Source organism: Bactrocera oleae, chromosome 2, assembly GCF_042242935.1.
Source record: "Bactrocera oleae isolate idBacOlea1 chromosome 2, idBacOlea1, whole genome shotgun sequence".
In the NCBI taxonomy this organism is placed as follows: domain Eukaryota; kingdom Metazoa; phylum Arthropoda; class Insecta; order Diptera; family Tephritidae; genus Bactrocera; species Bactrocera oleae.
In genome coordinates this window covers 90,104,131-90,125,344 of record NC_091536.1, presented here as the reverse complement: position 1 = coordinate 90,125,344, position 21,214 = coordinate 90,104,131, and the positions used below count along the sequence as shown (strand labels likewise).

At 34.7% G+C, this 21,214-nt stretch overlaps 2 protein-coding genes across 6 annotated transcripts in view; one reads left to right on the top strand and one right to left on the bottom strand.

The window, feature by feature from the left end:
- Positions 1-20,091, top strand: part of mAChR-B (muscarinic acetylcholine receptor) — an 89,678-nt gene extending 69,587 nt beyond the window's left edge. For 2 of the 3 annotated variants that reach the window (XM_036356809.2, XM_036356810.2), the window contains 3 exons: positions 15,566-15,881; positions 15,951-16,378; positions 16,437-20,091. In XM_036356809.2, the coding sequence (XP_036212702.2) occupies positions 15,763-15,881; positions 15,951-16,378; positions 16,437-19,060 (3,171 nt within the window). In that variant the 5' untranslated portion in view covers positions 15,566-15,762 and the 3' untranslated portion in view covers positions 19,061-20,091. The remainder of the gene's footprint in view (positions 1-15,565; positions 15,882-15,950; positions 16,379-16,436) is intronic. The other variant, XM_036356811.2, reaches the window with a different exon arrangement.
- On the bottom strand, positions 3,530-6,941 carry LOC118679733 (uncharacterized). Of its 3 annotated transcripts, none has more exons than XM_036356814.2 (6): positions 6,882-6,941; positions 6,382-6,554; positions 5,543-5,822; positions 5,081-5,242; positions 4,644-5,017; positions 3,530-3,708 (listed from the first exon to the last, which is right to left on the bottom strand). In XM_036356814.2, the coding sequence occupies exons 2-6, from the start codon at positions 6,522-6,524 to the stop codon at positions 3,633-3,635; spliced, it is 1,035 nt and encodes a 344-aa protein (XP_036212707.2). In that variant the 5' UTR covers positions 6,525-6,554; positions 6,882-6,941; the 3' UTR covers positions 3,530-3,632. The 3 variants fall into 3 exon arrangements, with proteins under 3 accessions (XP_036212707.2, XP_036212708.2, XP_069962074.1); XM_036356815.2 differs by having other exon boundaries at positions 6,729-6,931; XM_070105973.1 differs by having other exon boundaries at positions 6,747-6,930.
- Positions 20,092-21,214: the final 1,123 nt, after the last annotated feature.

The window sequence follows — 21,214 nt, the reverse complement described above, 5'->3', positions numbered from 1 at the left end:
TACAGATTATACTTGAGAAATGTGCATTAAAAAATCTTGCAAATTTAGCGTTGGAAGTCAAAAATTGTTGAAAATCGGGGATTGTAGTATAAGTGTAAGTGATACAAGTACTTTTCTCCTCGATTCTCGAAGCTTAGAAGCAGCGAATCGAACAAACCTTATTATACGTGTTTATGAGATCTGGTATAAATATGGTATAAATATCATATACAGATATAATCATACTAATATGGAACACCATCGATTATATCACTTTGAAGAGGTATTTTCTCTCTCTCTCTCTCTCTTTCTTTCTCTCTCCCTCTCTCTCTCTCTTATATAAAATTTATTTGTGTAATTGATCTCGTAAGAGTAAATTATATTTAATCTGTGCTTATGTATCAATAAAGCTCGTGATAAATGAATATAAGACTTAGATTCCCACGACTGCTGAACTGGTAGTTCTAAAGCCAACGCTCTTATGATCGACCGATATAAAAATGTTTACTTCCTTGTACAGGACCTAATTTACAAGCACCATTCCCAAGCTTTTCTAAAATTACTACTATTTTGATTCCAAAACTAGGATAAAGTGAAAAGAGCTTTTCGTCGACGAACTATTTGCAACTTGACAATATAATTCGTCTTAGTTTTAAACGCTTCCATCAAAACTAGTCAATTTCGCCACTTTGTTCTTGTCGCCTTTGAGTATAACTCTTCTTTTCATACACTCCATATTCAACACCGTTAACATTTTACATGCCACAAGCTAAAATTGCTTGAGTAAGGAAAGATGTCTCAAGCATTTAATGCCTTTTGACAACTTCAATGGCAAAGCGGATTTTCGCCATCCTTACGCTAGAAGGAAGACTGTGTTGTTGTTAGCGAGCTACTGTGGTTGCGTTTATTATGTTGGTTTTTGTTGTTGCCGAGCAACTGTTATGCGTGGTTATAACGGGAAGCATGAGCACACTGTACCACTGTTAGGAAATTCTTCTAAAAAGCGCAAAATAACTACGTTACTCAAGCCGAATTCATTCACTCGCCGGAGGCCAAACCCAAAAAAACAAAGAAAGCTATAAAAGCAAGTGTAAATGCCTGTGCGAAAATTTAGTAAGAAATATAAACACAGTGACAATGATTATGTAATGAGAGAATAACAATGGAAGTCGGTGTTGGTAAATGAAGCAATGGGGTTAATATAATATAATATAAGACCTCAGTATACCAAAGTTTAATGAAAGAAAAGGGTGGTAAAAGGTTACAAAGGGTGTTTCAGGTTAAGATTAATCTTGTGAAATTATTCTTCTGGTATTCAGTAAGCACATTTGAAGTTGTTGATCAGAACCAATGAGAAAAGAAAAATGCTGTATATATAAGTTCTAAAAACACAATCAACACAATACGGCAATTTTTTGCACTTAGAACTTGATATATATATATATTTTTTAATCAACTTCAACCAAATGAAAGAAATACATCGTTTTAGTCGAAAACTTATATACTGACTAAATTTGTTTAAACGTAGGCACAATCAATTGCGAATACAACAATTACTTATATACAGTAAATACATAACTAAATTATTTTTAAGAAATCGATTGCCACATCTGTTGAAGAAAATAAATTCTTTATTTTAGTATATTTTATTACAAAACTGATGTTTAGGGAACGTTCCTCAGTTTAAAACGGTATTTTTTAACTTTATCTGAGTAAATCATAGGACCTTTAAGGAATGCACGCCATAGGGAGGTTTTTTTTAGTCAAGTTTTATTCCTAAATAAAAATATTAGAAGGCATGGCCGCTTCTATTTTTTCAATATTTTTCACCCATAAGTGGCCCCTGCTATTGCGATCTCCAGAACCAAATTACAGTTTAGACGTACAAAATTAGGTGAACAAAACTATGTTATTATACTCTATAGCAACATGTTGCAAGAGTATAAAAAAGAGAAAGGTTGCAGATACACTTAATTTAATTATAGACAAAAAAAAAATATATTCAAAACTGCTATTTGAATAAAAAAAATTTTTTTACATTCGTCGCGATCAGCTGGATTGGCCGATTTCAACCCGAAACACCAAACGAGAAACTATAGATTTTTAGAACCATATTGAAAAAATAATATGCGATATTTGTTTAGTACCAAAATAACAGTTTATTGGCAGAAATAGTTGTCAGGAAAGTTATTTAGCCAATTTTTGCTAAACATAAGCGATATGCAGTGAACATTAGCAGTACGGTTGAAATGTCGAATCGAAATGACACAAACAGGCAATACTTTTTAATTTCTCTTTGAGAGATAATACGTTATCTAGCTACAACAGTGGCCGAGAAGCTTACCTATTCAAACTTCGTATTTTGTGAGAGCCCCAGTAGTACCTTTAAGTTTACAATAATTGAGTCGTTGTGAAGTCAGCAACGCATAACAACGCACCGCGAAAAAAGTTTACGATTATGAATAATTCTGGTTACTTGTTTACATATAAAGGTTGGTCGTTTTTTGGAACAAACATTTTTCTCTTAGTAGTAATAAAAATTCAACTAACACAGAAGCAAGAAAGTTATGATTTAGTGAAATTAAATAAATTTCTGAATAGATGTGTACAAAGCTCTTACTGAGTTGCTTTAATTTCATGCTCACTTATTCAGTCACAGTTCCTCCCCTGCCGACTAACAGTTTATTTACAATTTATGAGCGTATGAGAAATGTCAGCAAGTTCCTTCTCCCTCCGCTGTATTGAACATCAAATGAGCAGGGTGAGCCCCGAAATTATATTAGATTATTATTATAGACATAAACTCTTTTATTTATGTAACACATAATTGGTGTATTTACCAAAAAACTTTTGAGATGTCGATCTGAACTATTTGCTTACGTTGTTTGCCCAAAACGCAGCTCATATGTCGTAACTGCCGATTTCGGAGTTCTTGTATGGAATCTTTTGTATTTATAAAAGGTACTATAACTACGGTGCAACCGAAGTAAACATTTCTTCTTATCTCATTGTGCTGATATTAAGTTTTTAGTGAATTTTAGCTTTTATAATTTATTTGTGCTGTAAAGTAGTAAATCAAAAATTTTAAATTTTCTTATTTATGTATATACCAAAATCGCCAATTATCTATTCATACTGATCATTCATGGTGACCGCCTGCTGAAAATAAATTACTTCCAATTCAAGGTTTTGAATTTGAAACGAAAGACACCAACTTAAAAATGTCTTAATTGGATACGACAATAACTTAGCAAATATTATGAAATTCTCCGCTATACATCCAATCCATCTTAATTTATTTAAATATTTTTAGCTGGTACCTCTAAAACTCAAGAATACTTGTAAGCTTCGGTTAGAACTCATTTTTCATATTATATATCAAACGAAGCTTCTTGAAAGTAAATAGAATAAATCTACCCCGAATTTCTTAACATCAAACCCTTATGCGTTTGACAAGATCGCCTTTTCGCCAGAAACGTTAGGTTTAGACTATCAATGGCTAAAGTTTTTTAGCCTCGTCTAGTAAAATTATTGAATATATCCATATTACTTAGATTGTGGTTGATTTTTATTTATTACAGCATATTAAACAATTCATTCACATTTTATATATAAAATACATCAGAGACAGGTTCTGATACATAAATTTCCATTTATTTCGCCTTCGACAATGCACGCCGGTATTCCTCAATTTCCACGCCATCCCAATTGTATGATTTCTTGAAAATGCTATCAAAAGATATTTCATATACATATTTTGTTTTTATAAAGTATAAAACTGAAATTTTATTCGCTAAAATATTTGTATTTACTTTCACTTGGGTTAGGAGTTCATTCAATTAAAACATTATTTTACTGCACTTCTTCAGTTTAATTAAATCAAGGACTTCTGTAGTAGCCATAAAATAGAGCAGCTGTTTTTGTTGTGGTTACTCAAGATAACGCCAATATTTACTGGTCGAAATTCAATAGCGCTCAACTGGTGTTCTATGTAATTGTTGAACTTGAGTAAACTAGCCTGAGCTCGATATTGAAATCGGCTTTTTTAACCAAAAGATCAAATAAAAGCGCGTGTAAACCAAATCGATAAATATTTTGTTTTTAGATTCGTACAACCCTTTTTTCTGCATGTGGGAAGTTTGATCTCCATATGACAATTAGTGTGTGTTTGGAAACTGTTTGCTTACTATGCGAATAATTTACTTAGTGATTTTTACCACGAAAAAAAAATTGAACAACGAGTTTACCCGAAAATTTGTATTTCTAACAAAAACACGTCTATGAAATCGTTCAAAACGTTTCAGCAGTTTCTCGGAAAGACTACTTTATTACGAACACAAGTATTTGAGTGCGTGATATGAGTAAGAGTAAACCAAAAGTATTTGTTATCGAAATAATTTGTCTCACTCAAATAAATGCATTTTTCAAGTCGAAGGAGAACGACTTTGACTTTAATGCTACTTTTTATTTAGAATAACTTGATGAGCTCCTTTTTACGCTCCTTTTCTCACTAAGAAAATTTACTTTTTGTGGCAACTTCGAGTGCCTTATATCATATGTCACTTGACTCAGAATTCTAAACGGTACAGGCTTTGCATTAACACTCTCTCTACTTACCCTTGACAGATACACTTACATACATATATATCATATTATTTACTTACGTTTCACGTAATTGTTTCAATATTTGCAGTTCCATTTTGCTAAGTCCATTGTAATAAGCGGCTAAATTAATATCTAACAGTTTGCACGTTTCCATACCGACTAAAAATGTGCTTGCACCATCCAACTGCATAAATTGATACATAGCCAATTTGCCAAGCTCAATATTGGCCTCCTTACAAATATTTGCCGCCTTGCTGCAAATCGCCTTCACATCATTAGCTGCGGGATGCCAAGGCTGTGGGCCGCCATTGGTCAATAGACCTAATGCATGAGCGGACGCGCAAACAATGCCAATATTATGCTGTTGGAAAAAGTCCACATAACACTTGAATGTATCGTCCAGCAGCGTGTGCCGGGAATATGAGAGTACGACCTAAAAATGAAAATGTCTAATATTATGTAAAGAGTTTAAAGAAATATGAAAAATGCTTATTACATCCACGCACGGAGCACGTTTTATGCACTCCTTAAGCACTTCAAGATTGTAACTGGTGATACCGATAAACCTTGCTTTCCCTTCTTTAACAATTTTTACCAGTTCAGGCAGACATTCGTTGACAACAACATCGAGATCTTTGTCAAAATCGATGTCATGCACCTGGAAAGAATAGAGATCCAGTTAATTGTATAATTGTTCGCCCATCATTACGATCTGTCGTGAGTACTCGTATAGCAAACTACTTCGTGTCTCAAACGGTCTTACAATTTCGGTACTTTTAAACCATACAGAATATTTCAGCAATATGTGCTAAAATTTATAACTACCAAGAATAATTTTCTGCTCTTTAAATTGAAGAAATTGAAAAAGCAAAATAGCGCAATAGCGAAAAATCGTTGCAAAGTACCTAGCTAACCACATAATTATTACTACAGAGCATAACTTATAATTATGGCTCACCTGTATAATGTCCACATATTCGATACCTAGTAGTTTTAAACTTTTCTCAACACTTTCTCGAGTCCTTTTGGCAGAGAAATCAAATCGGTTTACCAAATCCTTTTCATAGCGTCCAACTTTTGTGGCTATATAGTACGCCTTTCTTGGCACAGTTTTCAACGCCATACCTAATACTTCCTCGGCACGACCCTGTCCATAATACGGCGCAGTATCAATGTTATTAATGCCAGACTTTATAGCTTTGTGTATCATTGCTATAGCATCGTCCAAATCTAGTACTCTGTATATAATTTATAAAATAGATAAATAAAATTAATATAGAAACAAAACAATAATAATAATATCTGTAATCGAGAGCAGTAATTTTTTGAATAATGACAAGAGTTCTGCACCATATATTGGCAAAACGTGTGCCTCATGCCACTTGTTCAATCAAAACTACAAGCTCACTAAACAAGCACAATAAACAACGTCATCACGGTAAAAATGCGGATTTATTAAACACCGCTTGAACTATGGAAAACATGTTCTCGATTATGAGGCTTTCGTTAGCTTCTAACCCTGAGAGCTTTTCTTAACGTCACTTTGCAGTGGTCACAACGGTCCGAATCGGCGATGACGCCCTAAATACATGTACAACTGTGCAAATTAATGAGGCTTTTCGAATGTCAAAGAATAGCAAAAGCAATTGTAATCCTGCCTTTGTTGTTGAGTAGGAAACTACAGAGTTTCGTCAACAAAAAAGGTTTGACAAAATATTAACTTATCTACTTTAGCGTTGGTGAATTTCGAGTTTTCGGCGCTTTTGAAAACTTTTAACTTTTGATGTAAAAACTTACCCATATAAATCGCTTAAAGTCGCCGTGCCTAATGAGACTTTCGACACCTGCAGTCCGGTACGACCGAGTATACGGTACTCCATACGTTTGGACAGTTCTTCATCGTGTACGCCCTTGACGAATGTGCTTGGTAACTGGGACATTTTTGGATTATTTTGAATACTTTCGTCAAACTGTAAAGAGTAAATTTACATGTGTGTCAAAATAACTGTATTCTAATTCTAAAAAATAAATATAATTTTTTTTTTACTCTCAGACAAGGGGACAGAATGTAATAGTTTTATTCAGCTAAAGGTTATTTGGTTACACCCAAACTAATCTATATAGTTATGAGGTTATAATTATACCAAAGTGATCAAGATAACCTTATAAATTGATTTCCAGATGTCTTCCTCTCGGTCCGACTGTCAGTAACTTGATCACTTTACTTATTGACAACCTTGATGAAAGTCTAATTAATTGTTTAGGATTCCTAATGATTCGTGTTCAAATTTACTCACGAAATGAACTACAAGTCGTTTGGTGTTCAGTATAGAAATCAAATGAATATCATTGTTGTGCCTTTTATATACAGTCAGTAGGAAGTAAACAAGCACTCAAAGTGTAATCGGTGGGGAGATATAACCACTTGAGAGATAATCATCTATTGCGGTTCTTAGGAACCGACATTATCTCACTCTCAAATAAAACAGGCAATGCTAATTCGAACTCTTCGTATCAACACAAAGAGAGCTGAGAGAAATGGCGCAACACGTAAGAGCATATCTGCAATAGCAATTATTTGATTTAAACATATATGTTAATCAGCACAATTACTTTGCCAATTTTTTATTATTTTTCATCGGCCACAATAAAGTAAAAATACATTATATATGTATATAACTCAAGCATGATAAGCAGAGAAAACGCGATGGACTTACACCGTTACTTTTTATGCTCTCGTTGTACTGGGTTACAAGAGTATTTTACCTAACGATTGTTTACAACACCTAAAACTAAATGAGATAAATAGATTTATGTATATCGAAATGAGCGGGATTTAATTCAGGTCCTACCGTCTGACTGACGCTCCGTACCTGTATGTTAACTTGAATAAAAATCAAAATGCCGTTTATCAAAAAATTATAAACCTCACTCCTTCTTGGCAAGATGTCCCATTTGACCGTTTGGGTCATATCAACTAAATACGACCTTGAGCTACGTTTCATGATAACAATTTATTAAAATCAAAAGAATTTTACAAAATTTCACAATAACATATTTCATATGTTGGTGACAGTTTATGCATTTTGTGTTATTTAAAGCATTACATTTCTTTTAATAGTAATGTAAATAAAATTAATATATATGCAAACACTTACTCAGGCATAGCTCCTCGCATGCCGACCGCATTCTCAACGAATAATTCAATTTAAGAGTGCACAAACAGCAAGTGAGTGAGTGTGAGTTTTCTCACTGATCTTTGTTGCTCAACACAGTAGTCGGCACATGAATGCTAGAGACAACATTTCGACGAGCGGCTAACCGTGGCATCAGAAAAGGAAAATTGAAAAAAAGAGACAAAGAAGAAAACATTTTTGTAAACTCTTCAAATAAACTTTGTTTACTGGTTTATAATGAACAAAAACACCTTAACTATGGCTAAATCCGAATTGAAAAATTTGTTCGGAGATTATACCGTTGCCTTGGAAAATAATCTATAACAACTTTTAAGAAGCTACCACGAACCCAATCAAATGTATTCTGTGTCACAAAAAATGGATATTATATTCTGTGGCAAGGATTAGGGTTGTGTCTATTGAACCAAAGAGTGATTCACAGAGGCAACAAAACAGATAAATAGATACAAATGTGCATATGTATGCATATATAAAAGTTCCGTTTTCACACGCCATATTGTTACATCCGCAGCCATTTCTAATAAATTATAAACACATTTCTTTTTCACAACTTTACAAAAATGTTTACATATGTATAACTATTATATATATATATACTAATTTATTACTTGAATTCGCCACCCACAGCGATGTCACATACGGCTTAACACTAGCATCGTAGGCTTAATATTGATTTCATGGAGTTGAAAAACCGTTTCTTGCCCGTTATCCCCATTGTTACATTGTCACGAGTTCATGTTTTGATTATTGTTTCTAATATTTTTACACTTTTCGCTCTTTAACATTTAAGTTACTGCTTAGGCATGTGCGTGAGAAACATATAAAAAATATTCAATTTTTTTTTTCAAAATTTCCTCGTTCGCATTTTCATGCTATGATATAAATACAAATACACCGTTATAGCCATCCATAACCTTGTCTTTGCGCGTAAAAGCCTTGTCATGTTTTTCATGTAAATAAGTTGGCGTGTGAATTTATTTTGTTTCACATTTTAATTAGCATGGAAATTGAAGAAGTGTCAATATTGTTTAACTAAAGAATTTTGCGCCTTTTTTGCTCGCCATTATATTAAAAAGGTGTGCAAATCCATTTGTAATTGATGTGTCACTTTTCAGCACGTTCGTTCGATTTTTTATTATTTCAAATATTTTTTATTGATTTACCGTTAACTTTGTCTGTCATTATTGTGGGATTTTTCAGAGTGTTTGCTGTAGGGTTAACCACTATTTACACGAAGAATTTGCAAATATGTTGAACAAATTTTAATTGACTGTTGTATTATGATGTGTGAGTGTAAACAATTGGTGAGTTTTAATTACATTTTACTACAAATTTAAAATAGCTATTTTCAATTTTAAGTTCCATGAAAAGAGAGAGTATTCTTCTAAATGCTTATATGCTATTCGAGTGATATCAATGAAACGAAAATTCGGAGGCTGACTGCTGATTCAGTAACAGCATTTTTATGCATACAATTCAGTAGGTATTCAAGTCTAGAGATTAATAAAATCGATCGTTTTCATATTTTGACAGAATGAATATTCAAAAACACTTTCGTAAATCGAATTATTTTAAGCAACCATTTTAGTGTCATGGCAATTGGGCCAGTGTACTTAGAATAAATCTAACAGTAGACGGCTGACGCAATATTAAACGGTTCTTATTGAACTTTAAACAATTTATATTAAGTTTGTCACGATATTTTTAGCACCCAAAAGGAAACGTCGGTTACCCTATAAAGTATATATATAAAAAATCAGCGTAAGAAGCAGAATCGATTTAACTATGTCCGTCTGTACGTAGTAGTCACTCAGTTTTTGAAATATCGTACTGAAATTTTGCACACGTGCTTTTCTCTTAAAAAAGCTGCTCATTTGTCGAAACCGCCGATATCAGACAACTATAGCATATAGCTGCCATACAATTGACCAATCAAACTCAAGTTTTTATATGAAAAACTTTATTTGACTAAGCATCTTCCGAAACTTAGTAAAGGTTATTATCCAAAGCAAATCTCTAAAGATATTGTTCAGATAGGACCATTATAGCTTACAGCTGTCATTGAAATGCACCGATCAAAACAAAGATCTGTTTTACCCTTTATGCCAAAAAAAGTGTACATGTGAAGAATATTAAAATTTCGGTACAGCCGAAGTTTTTTATACTTACATTAATAGCGAGAATGACAAACTATCTCAAGTTTTAAATTCTATCAATTTTCAGAACTCAGAATTCAAAACTCAAAAAAGATAAAAAAATTACCAAAAAAAACGATATTTTTTAAGTTTAAATGGTGCTCATTTTGCAAGAAAAGTATAAATAACAAAGTACAGTTTCCTAAAATTTAATAAAGAAAACAATGAATTTTAAAAATATTTATTTTCGTTAACAGCTGTAGTAGAGCTATTCAATGAACGAATATATACTTGTATGTATATTAAGCAAATATCAACCAGTTGCATGTAAGGAATATTGGAGTTCAGTGAATAATATTCTACAATAGTAGAAAAATGTGTTATATGGAAACAGAGAAAAAATCGTATATATTTCAGTAATGATATATTGTATTGTATTTGAATGATCTGAAGCCCTCCCAGCTCCTGAGTACCTGAGATATGATATGTAAGCTTATGAAAAATTATGTAAAGTTATCTTTAGATAGCGAAATATTAACATAAAGAATGGTTAATTTTATGCATTTAAACGTTATTTTTATTCAAATGCATAAAAATACATTAATAACCGGCAGTTTTATTGTGAATACTTGTATATCACAAATCCACAATATTAAACCCAAAAATCTGTAGATGCCTCTTGCTAAAATTAAAAGCTACATCAATGCATAACAATGCATGTGAATAATAAATGAAAATACCAATAACTTTAATGTTTCGCTATTTCATCTACAAAATGTACCCCAGAGAATACGCACACCCACAAATGTTTCCCAACATACTGACAAATAAATTGAAAAATGAAAAAAACGCAAAACATATAGACGTCAGTGTGTTTGTGCGTAGGCACTCATCAATGTTAGTAGACTCTTGCTATTTCAGAACGACTATTATTTGTATTTAGATATGTATATATGTACCACATACATATGTTAGCATTTCTGCCATAAATGTCTAAACTTTTATTTAAAGCGATTTGCTTTTATCTCTTTCCTGGCACATTGTTGCCTAGCCGTTTCCCCAGTGGTTTATGTCGATTTCTGGCAAATTCCCATGTGAAACAAGCGATTTATGTGGCTTTCTAGTAAATCCTGTGGAATTCGAAATCGCACTATTATGGCAAAAAAAAATCTTTAACAAGAAACTTCGATTGAACACGAAGCTATAATACCCTTAACAAATACAAAAGATTCGTTACAAGAACTAGATTTTAGATATGCTATAGTTATCTGATTTGACGTAAAATACTAAGATTTTACATTTATGTAAAATTATAAAAAATTAGGGAGCGTTCCCTTTCGGATTATTCTTTAACAATTTTAATTCAATTAAATTTATTAATATGTTAATAAATCTTGATATATTTGAGAAAAAACGGAATTCGACTCGGCATTCTCGAAGAGCTCAGCTGTTTTTTGCAGTCTACTAAACATTTTTACACCTTTAAAAGACTGGACTGATTCTGCTTCGTAGTTCACGTTACAACTACTCCTTGCGCGAAATCTTAGATATACCATAAACATGAAAAATGTGGTCCCAATGAGAAAACCAAAACTTTTACTACTGAATTCAGCACAAAAATACATCGTTTCGGAGATAATCACCAAATTGTCACACTCGGTTTTCGGGCATAAGCTCACAATTATTCTCGAAATTTTTTACTTTTGAAATTTTTTATACAAGTTCAACCAAAATACTGGTAAAACTCACTTTCAAAATTTTTAGTTGATTAGTTTATTATCCATAATATACAAGTTCGAAGCAACTAAGCGCTAAACTGTAAAATTTTCCTGCACAATCTAATAGCTTTTCTGGCATCTTGATATATTATCTATTGAAAGCAATGGTACGACTTTCATGATAAAATCTGGCTAAATAAAAAGAAAGCTCAATAAATAGCCCTTTTTGTTTCCAACTAGGAATTTTCACATAATGTAACTACCTAAAAATGGGTTTTGAATGTACAAGTATTTCTTATAAAATTAATAGTCAAAGTATTATGCAGAAACTTTCTTTATGAATTCAACTATTCTCTCCGTAATGAAAAAAAAAGTTGAAAATTAAAGTAAATAGTCGACTTCGCTATGCTTCATTCATCACGTAAAAAGTCTGAAGTAGCAAATTGAAAAAACAACTGACACAAATCAAGTATATCAGTATAATGACGAAAAAATGGGATAAAGAAATGTCATATAACTTTAATTAAATTTTATAACATTTCTGTTGTTTTCTCATTTAAAATTGTTTGACAAGAGAGCAGAGTAAGGAAGTGACTAATCAATGAGGAGCATGGATCTTCGTAAAAAAACCTCTCTTTTTCAATTATTAAGTGTTGGTGGCGTTTATGGAGAAAACTTAAACTTCAAATTATTGAACTTACATTGTTTCGTTATAGTTGACGTATATTCAGTACTTGCTCTAATCTCCCGAGTTGTTATTATAGTCTGACTTCTAAACATTTCAGCTGACTAAAAACCTTCAGAAAACCCTTTTTATGCAATATTATCATGCTTTACATTCGTTTAAACACATATCAAAATTTTCTCATTGACACATTAAGAAAGTCGAAAAAACTGACAAAATTGTATGCGTCAATTATGGCAATTAAATATGTGTTAATTTGCAAACAAATAAAAATAGTTTTCCGCAATTTGATCGCACAAAGAAAACACTTTTTTTTTCTTTTAACTCACTCTATTTATTGTAATTTTTTTGGATATTTTCCAAACAAAAGTTGTAGAGATACTTTCTGAAATAAATTAAGAAAAACTGATTTATATATTCGGTTCATATACCGAAACTGCCTTAAAATCTTTCTTCCTTTGAAAGGCAATTGCCAATAACATTCCACAAATCGATTACTTCGCTTTGGTGAATTCGAAAGTGAAGCGTCTAAAATGCATTTGATTTTTCTCATTTAACCTTCATTTAACTAAGAACTTGAACGCAAGGTGAAGGATAATAAAAGAGCCAATAAGGCAGAGAGCAACTTTGAGGTAACCGCAAAGAGAATTCTACTGCAGTATTTTTCAGAGATTACAAACGAAATTAGATTTTCTCAAACGAAATCGAGTTTCGAAGTATATATTTATGTTCACAATTATGTTTGTATTTGTGGATGTATGGTATATGAAATTATTGCTCACTTCCACAAACATTTATTGGCCTTGCAACACTAAGCATTGCAATTTCCCTTCAAATTGCATTAGCTGCACACTAGAGTGAGGCACAAGTGATGCAACAGATTAGCCCATCAACCGGCAGCCATCAGCCGCCAACGTCAATCGTCAACTTAGGCAAAAGTCAATTGCAATGTTTCCAGTGTCTTTGCACAACAACACATACTGATGGTACATCAATCCTATTAACTTCGTATACGAATTTGATGTGCAAAGTAATTTCACTAACACCATCGATGAGAGGTGGCAGAATCAAGGTGTAACTTCATTTATCACGCTTGTCGCGATAAGCTACAAATCAGCTTGCAACTTTTGCCGGTAATGCATTGAGGAGCAATTGTTTTTAATGGTGCTGCTTGCAGGGTTGTTGCTAACTATGTTAAACCTCAGCTTTCCACGCTCGGCTAACTATTTGTGAATGTATTGCTAGTATAGAATTTTGTGCACGGTGTGTTATTTTATGTAGACATCTGTTCAAAAGCAATATTTTATAAATACATACCGGTTAGAATAATTACCTTTAATTTTTTATACAATCGAAGTCTTTCTTCTTGGAATTTTTAGATATTTCATATATATTTATGTAATATATGTGAGTTACATGAAAATATCGTCTCAATAAAATATATGTACAATAGTTGCCTTCAAGTCACTAAGTGTTAGTGGATAACGTATCGAACATATTCAACCAATTGTTCAAACAGATTGGCCGCACTGCAAAAAATACTGTTGAAAAAGCATAAACTCCTAAATGAAGATTACGATAATTCACACCCTAACTCAAACCCTACATATAGTTTGAACATAACCACAACCCAAATAATTTTCACTTTGTACCATGTCTCACGAGAATATTACTTGCAAGAGTAAAAACTTGCAAATTACGTTAAAACTGAACCACAAATGAAAACATCTGCTTTGGAATACATGTGTATGGTATATGTTATGTGCGGGCTAATGTGCATTTCACTGTTACTAACACTCATGCAACAAATGCGATAATGATAGTTGTTGCTGCAACTGAAATGCGACTGTCGATGGATGTTGACTTGTGACAGCAGCTATTCGTGCACAACAAATTGAGCGCCCTAAGCGAGTTGGAAATGGACTGCACTTGTAGGTGCATATATATATGAATATACCATATGTGTACATAGGGTGCATGTCAACATGTACTGTAATAACCTAAGAGATGGCGGTTAATGAGAAACGATTTTTCTCGAAAACTAAGCAGGCAGTTGAAATGTTATTTCCAATATTCTTTTTTAATTTCCTATAAAATATATATATAAAATATATCGTGTTAATTAACATTACTTTCAGTTGACTTGAAAAGTTTTAACATTATATTTATTGCGGTCAGAATTTGAATCGAAAAACATTTTAATCGAAAATTCACACGAATGTCGATTTCCGATTCCGAATCGTATCATCAACGTATATAGTCTGATTTTCTTCATAATTAAAAAGCATACTAAACGGTGTAATTCGCATAACTGGAACGGACTCGGAATGCATTTTCTACAGATACAAATAATATGGCCCTTATTTTGCTTAGCTAATTTCCTTAAGACCTATTATGACCTTAATCCACTAAAATATCAGTATTCGAAACTGATATTTCAAACGAAAAATGTTTCGGTATTCCAAACCCCAGAAGTGTTTGCACCCAAGAAAAAGAAGACATTTTCTTCAATCCTATATAATTTTAGTGAATATTCTAAGCTTTTCTTTTGTAATGGAAATTTGTAAAGCATAAAACAAAAACAGAGGAACGATACAAAATAAAACTTTATTAAGTCCGAGAAATATTCGTTTGCAGCCTTCAAGAAAGTTCAAGCCAAAAATCTAAGACCACATAGCTATTCACATAGTTTCAATGAACTGTGTGACTCCGACTGAGAAACAACTTATTTGGAATCAAGTCACAAAATAAAACTTCGTAATATTTTTACTATCGTCCCTTTGGTTAGAGTGGTAATTACAAACAAATTTCGACTACACTAATTCAGAACGAGAAAGTGGATGAACATGTGAAACGCTTAAAATAGGTGGCACGTGGCATGAAAACTCGACACATATTACATATCAGTAGGTTGACGATATTTGCATAGGTATAGTGCAATGATTTAGTTTGTGGCCGAGTATTTAAGCAAAGTATGCCAGCAGAAAATTAACATGCTGTTGTCGCTTACCTGTTGCGTCGTAGCTCCAAGCCAAATTCAATTATTATGCAACGTAGAACTAATTTGTCAACGCAATTTGCAAGTGAACCTAAAATAAAGTGTAATTCAAGTTTTCCCAAGCAAAATATATATAGCTAGCACACACATTCTCGACGAATGCACAAGTCAGGGAAAATTTTGGACGCACACAACAACGTAAGAGTAGCTGAGTAGTAAAATTCACCGTTGTTTCTTTTGCATTGCAGATTTCTAAACCATAATGCCGAAGTAGATGTCCTTGCTGGCTAGCACTTTGTGGTTACACTGCTAATACTGTTATTACCGAAAAACACTTAAAATGCAGCTTTTGGCAAACATCGAAAAGTGACTGCACTATAAATACCAAACACACATCGACCACATCGGTCACAATCTATAGGCGTTGCATATAGTGACTGACAAAATGACAACGCCCACACAAAATGAGTACGCAGATATTGAGCTGTCCACGCTGGAGATTGGCGGCAGCAACAATAAAACGGATCCCATTTTCTCCATCAAGCCGGATTTCATAACCCAGTGGTGAGTAAGCAATCACTTATATAAGTATATTTATTTAATGGAACCCTAATACCCTTCAAATTACCGCAGGCGACAGAAGAAGGAGCGTGAAAATATTTGCAAATCCATTTTTAATCGCTTCGTCGAGCATACCGAATGTAAGCGCCTGCTGGAGGCCGCTCAATTGTATCATCCTTTCATCGGCGAAAATGGTGAACTGAACATTTGGAATGCTAATATCGATATGGATATGTTGGCGACCTATGCTAATCGCAGCTTGAACTATAGCCTTTTGGAAGATTTTACGAATGTGACTACACGCGGTCCCACGCCCTCGCAAGTGCTGCCACCTTTTGCGCTCTGGCAGAGCATACTAATCGCGCTGTGTTTATCGATCTGCATTATCTTGACGGTGGGCGGTAATGTGCTTGTACTGCTTGCCTTCATTGTGGATCGTAATATACGACAACCAAGCAATTATTTTATAGCATCTTTAGCTGCCACAGATGTGCTTATCGGTAAGTTTGCGGTTGAGTTGGTGTAAAATACAGTTGAGTCTATACTCCTCTTTTGTAGGTTCCATTTCAATGCCTTTCTACACGATATACGTGTTGATGGGCTACTGGGATTTGGGACCGTTGCTTTGTGATCTTTGGCTCTCCGTTGACTACACAGTTTGCTTGGCATCACAGTATACAGTGCTGCTTATAACCATCGATCGATATTGTTCGGTAAAGATCGCGGCAAAATATCGTAGTTGGCGCACCCGAAAACGTGTGATCTATATGGTCACCATTACGTGGATTGTGCCGGCGTTGCTATTTTTCATCTCCATATTTGGTTGGGAACACTTTACGGGCAAGCGTGATCTCTTGCCCGGGCAGTGCGCTGTGCAGTTTCTTAAAGATCCGGTTTTTAATACGGCGCTTATTATTGGCTACTATTGGACGACGCTCGTAGTTTTATTTGTCTTGTACGGTGGTATTTATCGTACCGCCTATGAAATGCAGAAACGTAGTGAAGCCAAGCAGCGGAAAATGCAATCGATGGTGGCATTAAGTGCGGGGGCTATGTCTGGTATGGCCGGACATGCCGCCGGTATTGGTGTTATAGAAGAAAAGATACTGAAAACTCAAGTAGAGATCGGTGGCGCCACGACGAAGGATGGTAACAACTGCAGCGGTGCGACGAAACGTGGCTCAGGTCAGATGAACCCACTCGCTCAAGCCGAAGCTATAAACGGCACTGCCAGCGATGGCGTCAATGAGCAGCGTCGCATTTCGGAAGGTAAAATGGAAAATGGTAAACGCGATGGTGGGTCTGGTGAAACTGAGAAAAGTGAACGCTCCAGCAGCCCGGCATTTGATTCGGACGAGGAAAGCTCAGTCAATCAAGCACAACAAATGGCAAACCAACAAAAACTAGCCAACCTGCGCAAGCGTTCATCAATCGGCCTGGTTTTCGGCGCACAGGCAGCACTCATTGCTACACGTAGTAAAGGTAATTTAACCCAATGCTCTACAAATTCCAAGTCCAATGAAGCCATGGCCACATCCCCCAACCCAACACGCAGCGGTGTACTTATACGTACGCAAAGCAAAGAAGAGGTGAGTGTACATACAAGCGTGAGTAGCGATCGACCTAAGCGTACATCTTGCTCGACGCTTTCTCAAATTGTCGAAACGGAGCGGCAGCAGGATGAGCAGATCAAAGCGGAACCTACGCCACCGCGTTCGCGGTCCAGTACGGCTACAAAACAACTCGCTGAATCACCGCTTTCACCGGTCGACATCGCGCCAATTGAAGTGCCACGTGACCAGGTACAACCGTGCTTGGTGCAAGCTATACTACCACCTCCCGAGCAATTCCAATGTCCCACACCTCTCTCCGACTATTCGGACCGACCTTTAGGCGGCAACAGCAGTAACAGCGAACTAAATATGACCTATAACCTACTTACCAATCATTCCGATTTGCGTTTTATGGACGAAAGTTCTGTAATGCTAGCATCACCTACCACTAATGACAGCGTAACCAGCTCACTGCGGCAAGCCATACCACAAGCCGCTGCTGCCATGCGTGCGGAAGTGCTGACCAATCAGGAGCGTGCCAATCAAGTCGTCACTAACCCTAAACTGTTGCAACAGGCTCTGCAAAAGGCTGCAGCTGCGCAACAGCAACATCCTAAGCCAAAAATTACAGAACGTGTTTCCCCACCTGAAACCGGCAATCCACCCGCTCCACCCAATGGTAACACAAATTTTACACCACCAAATGGGCTTGAAAATGTCGAAATTGAACGTCATCTTCTTGTTTCCTACACAGGCATGGAAGATTTCGTCAAAATGCGTCGAGAAAGCTGCATAGAAGCTATTAGTTTGCTAAGCGTCAATGAGCATGCCAAATTAGTTGAAGACAAGGTGATCTTAACGGAAATACGACGCAGCTCCAGTCCGCTAGAGATGAATACGAAAAGTAAAGGCAACACAACCACCGCCGCCACTACAGTGACGCTCACCATGCAAAATCAATTAACAACAACCATAACCACAACGGTGCCACCAGCGCAACTTGAGAAAATTGATGAACGTGAAACATCCGAGACCACCACAACTACCAACAAGTTGGCTAACACAACGCAGGCCACAAGCAGCATGGATTCGACGGCGCCGCCACCAACAAGCACCGCACAAATTGACAACACAATCTGCACGGGGTACGTTTCGGCCGCTGGCATCAGCACAACCGGCGGCAGCAGTAGCAGCACCTCGAATACCAACAACAAGCCGTCGAGTATAAAATCACAGAGAGAAGCAAGCGGTGAAGCGGCCAGCCGGAATTCGAGTAAACGCGACTTTATGCACTCGATTGGTAAGCACTTCAAGAGCAAAAAGAAAATACCACTGTTAGTTGGTGGTGGGCGACAAAAATCAAAGTCGGAGAATCGTGCACGCAAAGCGTTTCGTACGATCTCCTTCATACTTGGCTGTTTTGTGGCGTGTTGGACGCCATACCATGTGCTCGCACTGGTGGAGGGCTTCTGCCGCAATCCACCCTGCACCAACGAGCATCTCTATATGTTTTCATATTTTCTTTGCTATGCGAATAGTCCGATGAATCCCTTTTGCTACGCGCTCGCGAATCAACAATTCAAGAAGACGTTTACGCGCATACTCAAAGGTGATTTTCATATGACTTAAATCTTAAAGTTTGATATGTATGGTAGTGAAGAGATTCAATGTTAGAGCGTATGAGTGTGTGAGAGCATTACTGCTGAGAGTGTCAAGGTGAGAGAAGAAGGCAGCTTACAGAGTTCAGCAAAGTGTACAGAGCCCTATAAAGCTTGCACATCTAAAGCTTGCGAAGCAGATTAAAACATGCAGTCTATTCGAAAACTTATAGAGCGTAATAAAGCTTAGAAAATACAAGCAAGCAAGCTTTAAGCACATGAAAACATTGTGTCTATTATAAAGCTTTCAGAGCATTTTAAAATTTAAATTAAAGTTGGCAGAGCATTGAAAAGCTTGAGAAGCACATTAATGCGTTCAAAACACAACAAAGCTTAAAAGCTCTGAGTTGATAGTTTTAGAATATGTTTTCGAAGTATCAAGGTAACGAGTTTACTTTAAAATTTTCAACTAATTTCCAACATAATATTAGTCTAAAATTAAAAAATGCAAAATATATTTGGTGACGCTGCTTAGGTGTGAACCCTAATGAGCCCTAGGCACTACCAGTTGTCAGCGTTGCCAAATATATGCAAATATATTAAAAAAAAAATTGTTTACAAAGAAACTTTTCTAAAGCAATTCAACTCTAAAATACCATCTGTAAGCTGCCAGTGACGCAAGAGCTGAATGTGAGGTTAGGTATAAGGTAAAAAAAATAGAATTATTTGCAAAAACTATGTAGCTTAGTATGTATGAGAGCGTGTGTGCTTGTTTGTGTATTTAATGGTTCCCTTAGTGCATTACAACCGGCCACAATAAGCACGCCTCGCGCCAAAAGCTTGAGAACTTCTATTGGTAAGCCGACGGCGTGGCGTGCGCAGGCCATAAATTACGCTAATTTTGAATTTTTTGTTAAAAGGTAAAATAAAATATTAATTTAAGCTGAAAACATATTTTTTAAAACTTACAAAAAGTATTAGAAATGTTAAGAAATATAAAAAATTATTTAGAAATAAATAAAAAATAAGCATATTATAAAAAAAAAATATAATTAATCTTACTTAAATGTAGTGGCTAGCGACACAATAACTTTATTATTAATGTGTATGGAAATATGCAGCGTTAAAAAATATGTTAATTAAATATGATAAACAAATTTTAGACAATAACTACTAAAGTAAAATAGCTGCATATTTTTAGTTAAAATACTGCTTAAGAAAATCTCAAATAATAATTAATTAATTAGTAATTATAAGTAAGTATTAATTAATTATAATTACCTATGTCAAACCCATAATTACCAAATAAGACATTAAGTAAAAATTAGAAAAAAGTTGTTAAACACAGTCAAACAGTGCGATTTAAGGCAATTACATAAGTGTATACTTATTGTTAACACCCACATACATACATATATATAGATATATAAATAATAACAATACATAAATTAACTGTTATTTGTAATTGTCAATATGCAACACAATTTAGAACAACAAAATAGAATTTAAACGCATGCCAACCACACACACACACACACAGACCTTGTTAGCATATGTATATACGTACATAAATATCACTTAGCATATGCGTGTGTGTGTGCATATACATGTCAAAGACAAATAATATGTGCAATTAATAAGACACATACATACAAAAATCTTACTTACTTACACTTGCCTATGTGGAACAATAAATAATATTAATTGTAAACACATATAAATGCATATATGTTATACACATAAATATATATGTATATATACAAGTATATATAACAGTTGTATATAATTATAGTATAAGCTAAAGAAATTATTAGTTAAAAGCATTGCTGTACATACCCACACACTGACATCTGTGTAAATGACAAATAATAAAATACATGAAAATAGTAATTAAATATTAAATAGCTGAATTAATGCAACGTATGATAAAAACCAACACACCAACAACAATTACATGGATAATACCTACAACAGTACTTAGTGCCAAGGCAGTTGGATAATTCTTTCACTCGAAAAATATTTATTTATACAACAACGTCTACTAGATTGCCTGAAAACAAACTCTTATATGGTATAGGGTGAATTTTTGGAGGTATAGTATATAAATAGATGGCTATAAAGATCAATTACAATAAATGCAAGTGCTTGACATTTATGTTCAATATAAATTATATTCATTCATTGA

What these genes read in the sequence shown, in the direction of transcription:
- LOC118679733 (XM_036356814.2), bottom strand. Translation starts at nt 6,524, where the DNA reads ATGTCCCAGTTACCAAGCACATTCGTCAAGGGCGTACACGATGAAGAA. An exon ending in ACTTTAAGCGATTTATATGG is followed by an intron (nt 5,823 to 6,381) that starts GTAAGTTTTTAC and finishes AATTATATACAG; the next exon opens with AGTACTAGATTTGGACGATG. An exon ending in AATATGTGGACATTATACAG is followed by an intron (nt 5,243 to 5,542) that starts GTGAGCCATAAT and finishes TATTCTTTCCAG; the next exon opens with GTGCATGACATCGATTTTGA.